This window comes from Salmo salar, chromosome 13, assembly GCF_965601325.2.
Source record: "Salmo salar chromosome 13, fSalSal1, whole genome shotgun sequence".
Lineage (NCBI taxonomy): Eukaryota > Metazoa > Chordata > Actinopteri > Salmoniformes > Salmonidae > Salmo > Salmo salar.
This window is the reverse complement of record NC_138303.1, coordinates 81,964,934-81,977,342: the sequence shown is the minus strand read 5'-3', so window position 1 is coordinate 81,977,342 and position 12,409 is coordinate 81,964,934. Positions and strand designations below refer to the sequence as shown.

Genomic DNA, 12,409 nt, shown 5'->3' with positions numbered 1-12,409 from the left:
TAATTTGCAGTGTGTAGTGTTTCCCCCCTATCTCTCTCTCTCGTTGTTGGACCAAGGCGGATGGAGGATGGCAGCAGTTTGGATAGTAGCTAGCTAACAGGTTGCGGCAGCGGCAGTGCGTCAAAGTCCAAACCTCCCAAAGTGCAGTCATTTGAACCCAGCCACCTGTTGCAGTTAATTGCCCTGCTTAATACACTGGAGAGATCCCATTCCATATTCTCACCATGGAATGCAAACTGTTATATTTGGTGCTCAATGATTAAGGGAGGGAGGGGGGCAGAGAGGGGGGACTCACACAGGTCAACATATTAGACCCATTTTAATCGAGTTTGACCCCTGTGTGTGTGTGTGGTGTGTGTGTGGTGTGTGTGTGTGGGCCTTCTCCCTCACAGTGTCCTGAGCCATTACATACAGAGGGTCAGTATGTACACTGGGGCCTCACTCTAGTCCAGTCTGTTTGCATGCATCCTAGTTTCTCCATATGTATTGTGAGATTGCAGGTCTTTCAAAACAACAGGATCAGAGGAACACAGTAACAAGGCTCCAGTCCAAATGGACATGACTTGATCAATCCAAAACATATGTAAAAACCAACAGACCACTGCAAACACTATGTCTGTTCCCCACACAGGAACCGTTCAGTGACCTAACACCTTCAGACCATCTGAGTCGGCCTGACACATGCTGGTGCTTTGTAGCTCAGTTGGTAGAGCATGGCACTTGTAACACCAGGGTAGTGGGTTCGATTCCCGCGACCACCCATATGTAAAATGTATACACGCATGACTAAGTCGCTTTGGATAAAAAGTCTGCTAAATGGCATATATTCAATATATTATATGTGTGTATGTGTCAGACAGTGGTCCACGGTCTTACCTGGGCAATGTTCTTGTTGATCAGGTAGACTCCGTACTCAAACTGAAAACGCTCTCCTCGAGGGTAAAGTGGGAATCTGTGTGAGAAGAAGAGGAAGAGCAGTGATAATGAGTGTACAGTACTGGAGTAGGTGGTACACATGGGTTAGTCTGTGGGTAACAGCAGAGAGAAACCTAATCCTGATAAATTGAGGAGTTGAGAGCGCAGAGGCCCTCCCTCCTCTCTAACATCAAAACAATTCCTGGGCTCTTCAGAGAGACATGGGACTCTACTACAGTAATAACAATACCACAGTTAGGGTTGCAAAAGGAGGGTATATTACTAGAAACTTCGAAAGTTTACCAGTAAACTACCAGAATTATTGTAACTTTCAAGGATTTAATTTAATTGATCACAAGACAGGCCTTTTTGGATACTGCCGATTATCACAGGTTTCTGTTTGTATCTCTGGCCGTCTCTGTGGCCTCATCATTTATATGTAAAATATAAAAAATATTCAATGGTTGACCCTGTAAAATAACATTTCTGCACCTACCGAACAATAAAATGTTTTCCTTTTCTTTTTTACTATGTCAATATGTCTTTGTTGTAAATGTTTTGGCACCATACTGGTGGTGGTTTTGAAAAAAGTTAATCGTTGGAAGAGTTGCAGAGTTAATTGAAAATAATGCCATTGTTGATAAGATGCTTTTTTCATCAATTATGCAATTTTCTCTTGAACCATATGGTCTATCCAATAGAATGTCATGGACAATATGGGCACATATATAAAAAATGTATACTATATATGAATACATTTATTTTTTAAGTTATTCAAGTATAATTTACCAAAGTTACTATAGATTGCCATAGATTACCTGTATTCCGGTAACTTTGGTAAATTACCGGTAGCTTTGTAACCCTAACTACAGTAAATAAAGTAATAACCAGACTTGTATACGAGGGTAATAACAAAATAGGAGTGCAATTTCACACATACCTCAGTTGTATAACATATCTACATCGCCGATTGAAAATGGCTAGAATAAACCCTGTGGTGCTTGAAATTACTTTTTCATTCCTTGTTGGTTTAACGTTGAGAGATTCACCAACAAGACTGAGTGCTGTGAAATCAATTGCTTCCCTGTTGTCACAGTCCAGGAATTACTATAGTATAGTCTGTAGCTGTTGGGGTTTGGTGGATAAAACATCTTAGCAGAAGCTGAGAGGGGAAACACTGAACTGAAATATCAGCCCAGCTCCAAACCGTCCAGGCTGCATACTGTAGGCCTATCAAACAGCCTGTAGACCTGCTTTTACACTTCAGGGAACAAAGACAGACAGACAGATGGAGAGGCTCGGTGGAAAAGCCCCATTCAGCATTCAGGTGTCAGTCAGATGTCTAACTAGTAGGGCAGGGCAGGCAGACACACACACAGTGCTGAAAACCCCTGGATGGAAGTGTTAATGTGGAGATGGAGAGACTGCCCCAGACTGAGCCTGCTGACCCCCCCTAGTGACAACAACGCTCTCCTCTCCCATTATGGCTCAAGTCAGCCTTATCCTATGATAGTCCCTGTTAGTATGTGCTCATGTCTGCTCCCCAACTGAGAGGACGTACTGAAGAGATGCGCCCAGGGCACGGTCTTACTCTGCACACACACACGCACACACGCACACGTACAGAGCCCTGCTTGAGTTAAGAACGTACAACTACTGACTACTCCTCCACTGTCAGGCTCAGCGGTCAGTAAGGCCAGGAGGTGCGAGTGAACATCCGGCGCTCCTCCCCCTTCCCTCCCCTCCTCCCTATCCCCTTCCTGTCAGTGGACATGACTGAGCCCCTGAAGCCAGGACAGGTTCTACTGGTAATCCTGTGTTAGAAGAGACATGCCCTCTTCCCGCTAACTGACCCTCAGGTGCCAGGGGCCCAGAGCAAGAGTCGGGATGGCCCTCTTGTCACACCACTGGTACTGTACATCACTGTTACAGGGCAAGGTGCATGAGGCAATGACCGTAGCCTCAACTGATACAGCCTAGCTACTGCAGCTCTGTTATCTATAATGCCTGATGTCCACCAGATGCATATGTGTTTGTTTTGCCGGATGTCTCTAGTCCGCATTTTCCGTACTTGATGCACATGTGCTTCGCTGTTCAACTAGCTAAAAGCTAGCAAGCTGCAGTCTGCACGTGTTCTTTTGTTTGTACCACGGCACAGTAAAGCAACGCACGAGTTGAAAATATTGAACGCATGCTGTACCCAGAACACACAGCAGCCTAGTGCGGCATCCCCAACGTAGCGTTGCGGACAGCACCATTAACAACGTTCCCGCCGGAACGCAAAGAGTTTGATGCATCTGGTTGACATGAGGTATAGCGCTTTAACGCCTTAGTACAGACTGTAGGGCAGTTCTCCTCCTCGGCCCAATCCATACACACAATTCATTCAGTTTCTTGTGAGGTGCATTACATAGAAACTCTTTACCAAATAAAGTAGACAAATAACACTGTTGGTTTCACAGACAGAGAGGGAAACACTATAGGCCACACAGCCTGAGACACTTGTTTCACTCCTACATACCCTGCCTAGTCAAACCCCAGAGGAAGCAGCATGCCAGAGGTCATATCTCATGACCAGGAAATAACTAACAGAGGGAGAAATAACACATCAAACACACAAAGTCTCATAGCAGGCATTCCAACAATCACTTTCTCCCGACAACATACGATTCGTTTGCTGGTGAAGGGGAAATCAGAGAGAGGCTGACACGCGCACATAAGCACACATATAGAAAAGCAAAGGAACACGTGAAGATACATAGACGTGCACACGCCCTCACGCGCATGGTTTGCCGTCACAGTGAGGTGATTAATGAGTGCTGTCCAGTGCGTCTGAAATCACACTGAAGGGACTCCGGTTCACCAAACACCAGGAATTCCTCCCGGGAACGTCCAGTAAAGTTAAATATATTATTACACACCAGCAGGAGGGAGGGGAAGAGGAAGTCAGGGGTCCCAAAGAGATGGGGGGGAGGAGGAGAGAGGGGACAGGAGGGGTAGAGAGCTGACAGGAGAGGGATAGAGCGAGAGGGAGGATGGGAGTGAGAGAAGAGAGAATAGAGGGAGGGTTTAACATGTGAGAGAGAGAGACAAGAAGAGAGAGCAGTTGTAGAAGAGACAGAAAAGAAGAGAGAGACAGGTGAGAGGGACTGACAGAGAGAGGGAAGGAAGGAGAGAGAAATGAGGGGGAGTTAGAGTGGAAAGCAGTCATTTTTACCAATGGGTCTTCTCTTGGCGTCTGTGCTGAAATGATCTGTTGCACAAGTGGGATGAACTGGATTACAATCGTCCTTGGAACAGCTCTCAGGCCCACAGGAGCCCTCCATCCATCCACAGAGCACGCACGCACGCACACACACACACACACACACACACACACACACACACACACACACACACACACACACACACACACACACACACACACACACACACACACACACACACACACACACACACACACACACACACACACACACACACATACATACATACATACATACATACATACATACATACATGTTGCTCTCCTTTCTGGTTTCAATTCTAATCCCTTTCTCGTCAGACAAACACACAAAGATATACATGCACACACAAATGTATGCACACACACCACAGCCTTCCGTTCCTCACCTTCATTAAAATAGATTTACTTCTATTACTACCATGTCCCAACCCTCTCCCACACCCCATCTCTGGCAGCTCTTTACACTCACATGGCAAACTAAATACGACACTGACAGGCACCATGATCAACACTGTCATCCACACTGACATCTCCTTAATGTGATCAAAAACTCTCATTCCCTCCCTATCTCACACGCCAATCTGTGTGGAGGACCTGTAGTGTCTAAGCTGAGCTGTCTGCGAGTCGTGCGGACGGCCGGGTAGAGATATGTAATTATTAAGGAGCGGAGTGGGGAACACTCGGTACGTCTTAAAAGCAGCTTCTAACAGAAAGCCCCTTCACTTTAAAGGGTTAGAGTATTTACACAGCCCTCGGTTTCATCAGCCCACCAGGCCTATACCTCACAGACAACCCTAAAATACGATAGCAGGAAGGGACCCTCGTAAAAAGGAGAAAATAAATAAATACTCTGAAGTGCAAGGGAAGTGCAGAGGAAGCCAATAACATATATGGAATCATGTAGTAAATTGTTCAACAAATAAAAATATATATTTTATTTGATATTCTTAAAAGTAGCCACCCTTTACCTTGATGACAGCTTTGCACACGCTTGGCAGTCTCTCAACCAGCTTCACCTGGAATGCTTTTCCAACAGTCTTGAAGGAGTTCCCACATATGCTGAGCACTTGTTGGCTGCTCTTCCTTCACTCTGCGGTCCAACTCATCCCTAACCATCTCAATTGGGTTGAGGTCGGGTGATTGTGGAGGCCAGGTCATCTAATGCAGCACTCCATCACTCTCCCTCTTGGTCAAATAGCCCTTACAAAGCCTGGAGGTGTGTTGGGTCATCGTCCTGTTGAAAAACAAATGAGAGTCCCACTAAGCGCAAACCAGATGGGATGGCGTATCGCTGAAGAATACTGTGGTAGCCATGCTGGTTAAGTGTGCCTTGAATTCTAAATAAAATCTGACAGTGTCACCAGCAAAGCACCACCACACCTCCTCCTCCATGCTTCACGGTGGGAACCACACATGCAGAGATCATCCGTTCACCTAATCTGTGTCTCACAAAGACACAGGGGATGGAACCAAAAATCTCAAAGGACAGATTTCATTGGTCTAATGTCCATTGTTCGTGTTTCTTGGCACAAGCATGTCTCTTCTTCTTATTGGTCTTCTTTAGCAGTGGCTTCTTTGCAGCAATTCAACCATGAAGGCCTGATTGACGCACTCTCCTCTGAACAGTTGATGTTGAGATGCGTCTGTAACTTGAACTCTGAAGCATTTATTTGGGCTGCAATTTCTGAGGCTTGTAACTCTAATGAACTCATCGTCTGCTGCAGAGGTAACTCCTTTCCTGTGGTGGTCCTCATGAGAGCTAGTTTCATCATAGCGTTTGATGGTTTTTGCAACTGCACTTGAAGAAACCTGCAAAATTCTTAATTTTCCGGATTGACTAACCTCGTCTTAAAGGATCTGCCCCCTTTTTTCCAATTTTCACCTAAAAAGACATACCCAAAACGAACTGCCTGTAGCTCAGGACCTGAATTAAGGATATGCATATTCTTGGTACCATTTGAAAATAACACTTTGAAGTACTCGAGGCGGCGAACAAGAGATTAGGTGGAATTCTTTCTGAGCCTCTTCACTGTGTCGCCACCATGCTCGATGCTAGGTACAAGGACCGCTACATCGATGCAGACAAGAAACAGCGTTTATGTGAAATGCTACATACGCAGCTGGACAAGAGGGAAACGGACACAGTAACAGTGCGCACCAAGTAAGAGAGGTCACGGACAGAAAGAGCTGAATCTTCACTGCTTGACATGTATGATGAAATCCTGGTTGAGACTGAACAAATGAACAACGAAACAGCACAGCAAGTAAGTGAAAGAAATAGGTTTTGATTATATTTTACAGGTAATGGGGACATACAGTTGAGGTCGGAAGTTTACATACACTTAGGTTGGAGTCATTAAAACTCGTTTTTCAACCACTCCACAAATTACTTGTTAACAAACTATAGTTTTGGCAAGTCGGTTAGGACATCTACATTGTGCATGACACAAGTCATTTTTCCAACAATTGTTTACAGACAGATTATTTCACTTATAATTCACAGTATCACAATTCCAGTGGGTCAGAAGTTCACATACACTAAGTTGACTGTGCTTTTAAACAGCTTGGAAAATTCCTGAAAATTATGTCATGGCTTTAGAAGCTTCTGGTGGGCTAATTGACATCATTTAAGTCAATTGGAGGTGTACCTGTGGATGTATTTCAAGGCCTACCTTCAAACTCAGTGCCTCTTTGCTTGACATCATGGGAAAATCAAAAGAAATCAGCCAAGACCTCAGAAAAAAAATTGTAGACCTCCACAAGTCTGGTTCATCCTTGGGAGCAATTTCCAAATGCCTGAAGGTACCATGTTCATCTGTACAAACAATAGTACGCAAGTATAAACACCATGGGACCACGCAGCCGTCATACCACTGAGGAAGGAGACAAATTCTGTCTCCTTGAGATGAACGTACTTTGGTGCGAAAAGTGCAAATCAATCCCAGAACAACAGCAAATGACCTTGTGAAGATGCTGGAGGAAACAGGTACAAAATTATCTATATCCACAGTAAAACGAGTCCTATATCCACATAACCTGAAAGGCCGCTCAGCAAGGAAGAAGCCACTGCTCCAAAACCGCCATAAAAAAGCCAGACTACGGTTTGCAACTGCACATGGGGACAAAGATCGTACTTTTTGGAGAAATGTCCTCTGGTCTGATGAAACAAAAATAGAACTGTTTGGCCATAATAACCATCGTTATGTTTGGAGGAAAAAGGGGGAGACTTGCAAGCTGAAGAACACCATCCCAACCGTGAAGCACGGGAGTGGCAGCATTATGTTGTGGGGGTGCTTTGCTGCAGAAGGGTCAGGTGCATTTCACAAAATAGATGGCATCATGAGGAAGGGAAATTATTTGGATATATTGAAGCAACATCTCAAGACATCAGTGAGGAAGTTAAAGCTTGGTCACAAATGGGTCTTCCAAATGGACAATGACCAACGAAGTCCAGGTATTGGAGTGGCCATTACAAAGCCCTGACCTCAATCCTATAGAGAATGTGTGGGCAGAACTGAAAAGGCGTGTGCAAGCAAGGAGGCCTACAAACCTGACTCAGTTACACCAACTCTGTCAGGAGGAATGGGCCAAAATTCACCCAACTTATCGTGGGAAGCTTGTGGAAGGCTACCTGAAACGTTTGAACCAAGATAAACAATTTAAAGGCAATGCTACCAAATACTAATTGAGTGTATGTAAACTTTTGACCCACTGGGAATGTGATGAAAGAAATGAAAGCTGAAATAAATCATTCTCTCTACTATTATTCTGACATTTCACATTCTTAAAATAAAGTGGTGATCCTAACTGACCTAAGAAAGGGAATTTTTACTAGGATTAAATGTCAGGAATTGTGAAAAACTGAGTTTAAATGTATTTGGCTAAGGTGTATGTAAACTTCTGACTTCAACTGTATGTATATGTCAACAAAATAACTTTTTGGTCAGTGTGGTGTGGTTTGTGTGTGGGTGTAACCTTTATTTAACTGTGTTAATCTATTTAACTTTACTAGACTGCTTAAAAGGCCGCAAAAATGTTAAATATCGGTTATCGGTATCGGACAACAATATCATATCGGTGCATCCTTACTTTTTTGGTTACTAAATGATTGCATATCTGTTATTTCATAGTTTTGATGTCTTCACTATTATTTTACAACGTAGAAAAAACCTTGAATGAGTAGGTGTGTCCAAACTTTTGACGGGTAATGTATAAAATTACTAAATAAATATATTGGGGATTGGAAATTATGCAGACAATTACATTGATGGAAGCCACAATCTTTCTGCAATATTAAAACTGATCTACCCCCTAAAAAATATATATATTTTTTAAAATCACAGTTGGGTAGGTTACTTACTAAATTACCTTACCTGTCCAGAATTGTAATCAGTAACGTAACTTTTGTACTACCTAAACTCACTAGCATAATCTGATTACTTTCAGTAACTTTTGGACTACTTTCCCCTTAACACTAGAAAGCCTGGCCTCTTTGGACCTCCCTTCAGGCCAATGAGGAGTCATCTTGACTCAACATTCTTACGTCTAATAAATAGATTTAAATGTATGTTATCTAAATACACCAAATGTGCAAATCAACAGTTCTGGTTCACATAGTGGAGTTTGGAGTTAGCCACTCGTAACCATTACTTACACTTAGCTATGCGCAGCCGTCTCGAAAAAAATATATAATTTTATTTATTTATTTTTTTAATGGGGGAAAAAAATTCCCCCAGAAGTTCCCTAGAACGTCTTTAATGTGAGATTTCAAACACACCAGGACCATAAATGATGTGAGGCCTGCTTTTTAAAAAACACCTGCTGCCTCGCAACTGTCACGGCTAATGGCACCGGTTAATATATAAATCACAGCGAGCTGTAATTTCCAATATCTGAGAAATGATTACATTGAGCATATGTCAGTGAATGCTATTTTAATGACTGCCGCACTACTCCACTTACATCTCGGGTAACGAACCATCTTGGAGCGAACGCACTGCTGTAAAAATGTCTCCCTCCCAGTACTGGTGCCCTGTGTATGTAGCCAAGTTCTTACTCATTGGGTATTTATTATTACTTTTCTATTATTTCTCTGTTTTCTCTCTCTCTACATTGTTGGGAAGGGCCCGTAAGTAAGCATTTCACTGTTAGTCTACACCTGTTGTTTACGAAGCATGTGACAAATAAAATAAGATTTGATTCTCTCCCTCCCTCTCCCTACCTGCCCTGCTCTCCCTCCCTCTTTCTCCCCCCTCCCTCCCTCGATCACCCTCCCCCCTCTCCCTACATGCCCTGCTCTCCCTCCCTCTTTCTCCCCCCTCCCTCCCTCGATCACCCTCCCTCCTCTCCCTCCCTCCCTCTCCCTACCTGCCCTGCTCTCCCTCCCTCTTTCTCCCCCCTCCCTCCCTCGATCACCCTCCCCCCTCTCCCTCCCTCCCTCCCCCTACCTGCCCTGCTCTCCCTCCCTCTTTCTCCCCCCTCCCTCCCTCCATCCCTCTTTCTCCCTCTTTCTCCCCCCTCCCTCGATCTCCATCCCCCCCTCTCCCTCCCTCCCCCCCTCCCTTCCTCCTATTCTTTTAATTAGAAACAGAGAGCTGGACCCAGAGGACAGGATCTAAGCAGGTTTCTCTATGGGGCTAGCTAGGTGATCTCCCTCTGCAGAAGTGCCTCTTTATTTATCACAGGGAATCTAAACTTCCTCCCAGATGCTGACCTGAAGTGAAACGGACACATGGAACGGTATTTAGAATTTGTGTTCCCAATCTTGTGGCAGGGAGTCACAGGCCATATACAGCTGACTACTCCCATGAGTCTTAATGTGAGAGAGAGAGAGAGGGGGAGAGAGCACTGACTTTACTGCTAACTTCTTTATCGAGGAAAAATGTACTTCCTACGACTGTGATATGTGGTTGTTAAGATGAATGCACTAACTGTAAGTCGCTCTGGACAAGAGCGTCTGCTAAATGACTCAAATGTAAATGTAGAGTGAGACCCGGCCGCTATTGGCATTAAGACAACACAAGTCAGGCCAACGGTTACCCATCCATGAAAAAGCAGTGTAAAATATAATGTACAGATGAACCGAGCCAACTAAGCCACTCCTTTGAGTTAACGATCATAGTTATGACTTTGAAAGGCGTTCAACTAAGGCAGATGTTTATTATTAACAGCTTTACTTGAAAAAGACAAATTTGTCAATTGGTTGTTAAATGGGCTAAAAATAGAAGGGAATGTATCCTAATGGCTGAGGCATTAACAGAGTGATGGAAGAGTATAGGCTGGGTGGGTGGGTGCCTGAGGCATCAGGGCATTGGACCACTGAGGATGGGGAGCAGCCTGGTCTCACTGGCCCACTCAGCCCATCTTCTCTGGATCACAGGAAGGTTTTACAGGGTAACAGGGCCAGTCAACCACTTATGCAACTGACCCGTCTGGCACACCAGACAATCCTTCCCTTTCCCCTGGGCCATCCAAAACTCACTAACCCTTTACAGTATTTACCATTATAATGCACTACATCTTTGAGGGGGTAAAAGAGTGTGAGAAAGTATTTGCGTGATTGGGTGTGTGTTGTGTGAAAGACTGCCCGTCTCTAGTCTGTGTCCTGTCATTGAGCAACTCTTCTACCCCCTCCCTCCTCTCTCTCCTCTCCTGTCCTGTGGCTGCTATGTGAAACTGAGGGAGCTTCGGCCACTCCTTCCCCTGGTCCCACATGGTCCATGTTAAGGGACGTGAAAGCGTTGAAATCCAGTAACAATAACCTTCTTCTTTAGAGCTGCAGGTCCTGCCGAGCCGAGGCCCTCTCTTAGAATCCCTCCCTCCATTCACCGGCAGTCATAGTTCCACCCCAGCCGCACAACACTACACTTGAGCCACGCATTGATGTGTCAATCCCTTCTTAGACATTTTTTTTTTTCTTTCTTAAGCCTTCACTTTCATAACGAAACTCAGACCAAAAAAATGGATTCCCTCTTAATAGTCCTAGTAAAAAGGCTGTATGAGGCAGCACTTAGATTTTTAACGGCCGGGCTCTGGTCTCAATCATACAGTCAGTGGACATCTGGATCGCATCTCCCCATTCTCCCCCATGCAATCAGACACACTAGAGCTGTGGAGCTGATGCTGGGCTCTCCCTGCTGCTGCTGCTCTCCACAATGTGGGTGCAACGTGTCGTTACAGCACATTGCATTCTGAGAATGTTTTTAGGGGGTGAAAGCTTCCGAGATTCCAAATAACGGTGCGTTCAAGGTAGGCGTAGTGCCAACAAACAGGCAAAGTGGAGTCATCGCTGTTCACCACCTTTCCCTAAAAACTCCTTGCAGTCCCCAAGCGGCCCCATTCATTCATTCCACACTGACTGAGAGGTCTCTAGAGGGCACTTCAGTTCAGCTGTACACAGGTCTGCCTGCTCTTGCTGTGGCAAAATGGCCGCCTATATAAAAGCCAAGGTCATTATCGGAGACCGCAGGTCCACCGCGACGTGGAGTGGAATATAACAGCAATGCCCTCGTTCTACAGGTCAGACACATTTATATATGGCTGGCACAGTCAGGAGAACCTAAATGCTTGTTAGACTCCAATTAACAAGCACAAAAAATATATATATACATATATAAATCCAGGGATAGGAAAAACATGTCTTACTCGACTATATGATGAACTGTAGATGGTGCTAAACGTTCACATTTTTAACTAGACTGGCAGGGTGCGATGGGAGATCCACCACACACCACATGTTTGGCCTCCACAGAGGAATCAGTCACACCCCAACTCCACAGTGGGGACACTCCGCTCCATCTAGCTGGGAACAAGCTGTGCTGAGACGTCACTAGCATCTGGAACACACCACTCATAGAGAGTAATACACAGAGAGAGAACGTCACACACCACAAGAGCCAACTGGGGACCAGAGATGCACAGTGAGTGGTGGACTAGTAACGTTTCCCAGACCCTCCAGGAGCATGGCCGGTGTGCTGCCTGCATGCCTGCTCCTCCATCATCATCACAACAGAGGGTTTCTATACGCGTGCCTTCAGCAATGATCGATCGCAAACCCACCTGCTAATTCTGCCATGCTTTAAAAGGTACCGCTCAGGTACCACCTCACTTATCTCCATTCACTGCCCCTTTCCGACACTTTAATCACTCTTTTTGTACACTCACAGCCTCAGACGGGTTACTTTCCATCTTCCCACACGTCGTTTGGCCCCGTGTGTAGGGCCCTCTGGGACCGGCAGGCTCGTAAAC

General features: G+C 45.0%; 1 protein-coding gene across 4 annotated transcripts in view; it reads right to left on the bottom strand.

Annotated features, from left to right (window-relative positions):
• LOC106567946 (UV radiation resistance-associated gene protein) overlaps window positions 1–12,409 on the bottom strand; it is a 171,609-nt gene that overhangs the window by 82,406 nt on the left and 76,794 nt on the right. For all 4 annotated transcript variants that reach the window (XM_014137860.3, XM_045692235.2, XM_014137861.3 and 1 more), the window contains one exon: window positions 877–952. In XM_014137860.3, coding sequence (XP_013993335.3) covers window positions 877–952 — 76 coding nt within the window. The remainder of the gene's footprint in view (window positions 1–876; window positions 953–12,409) is intronic.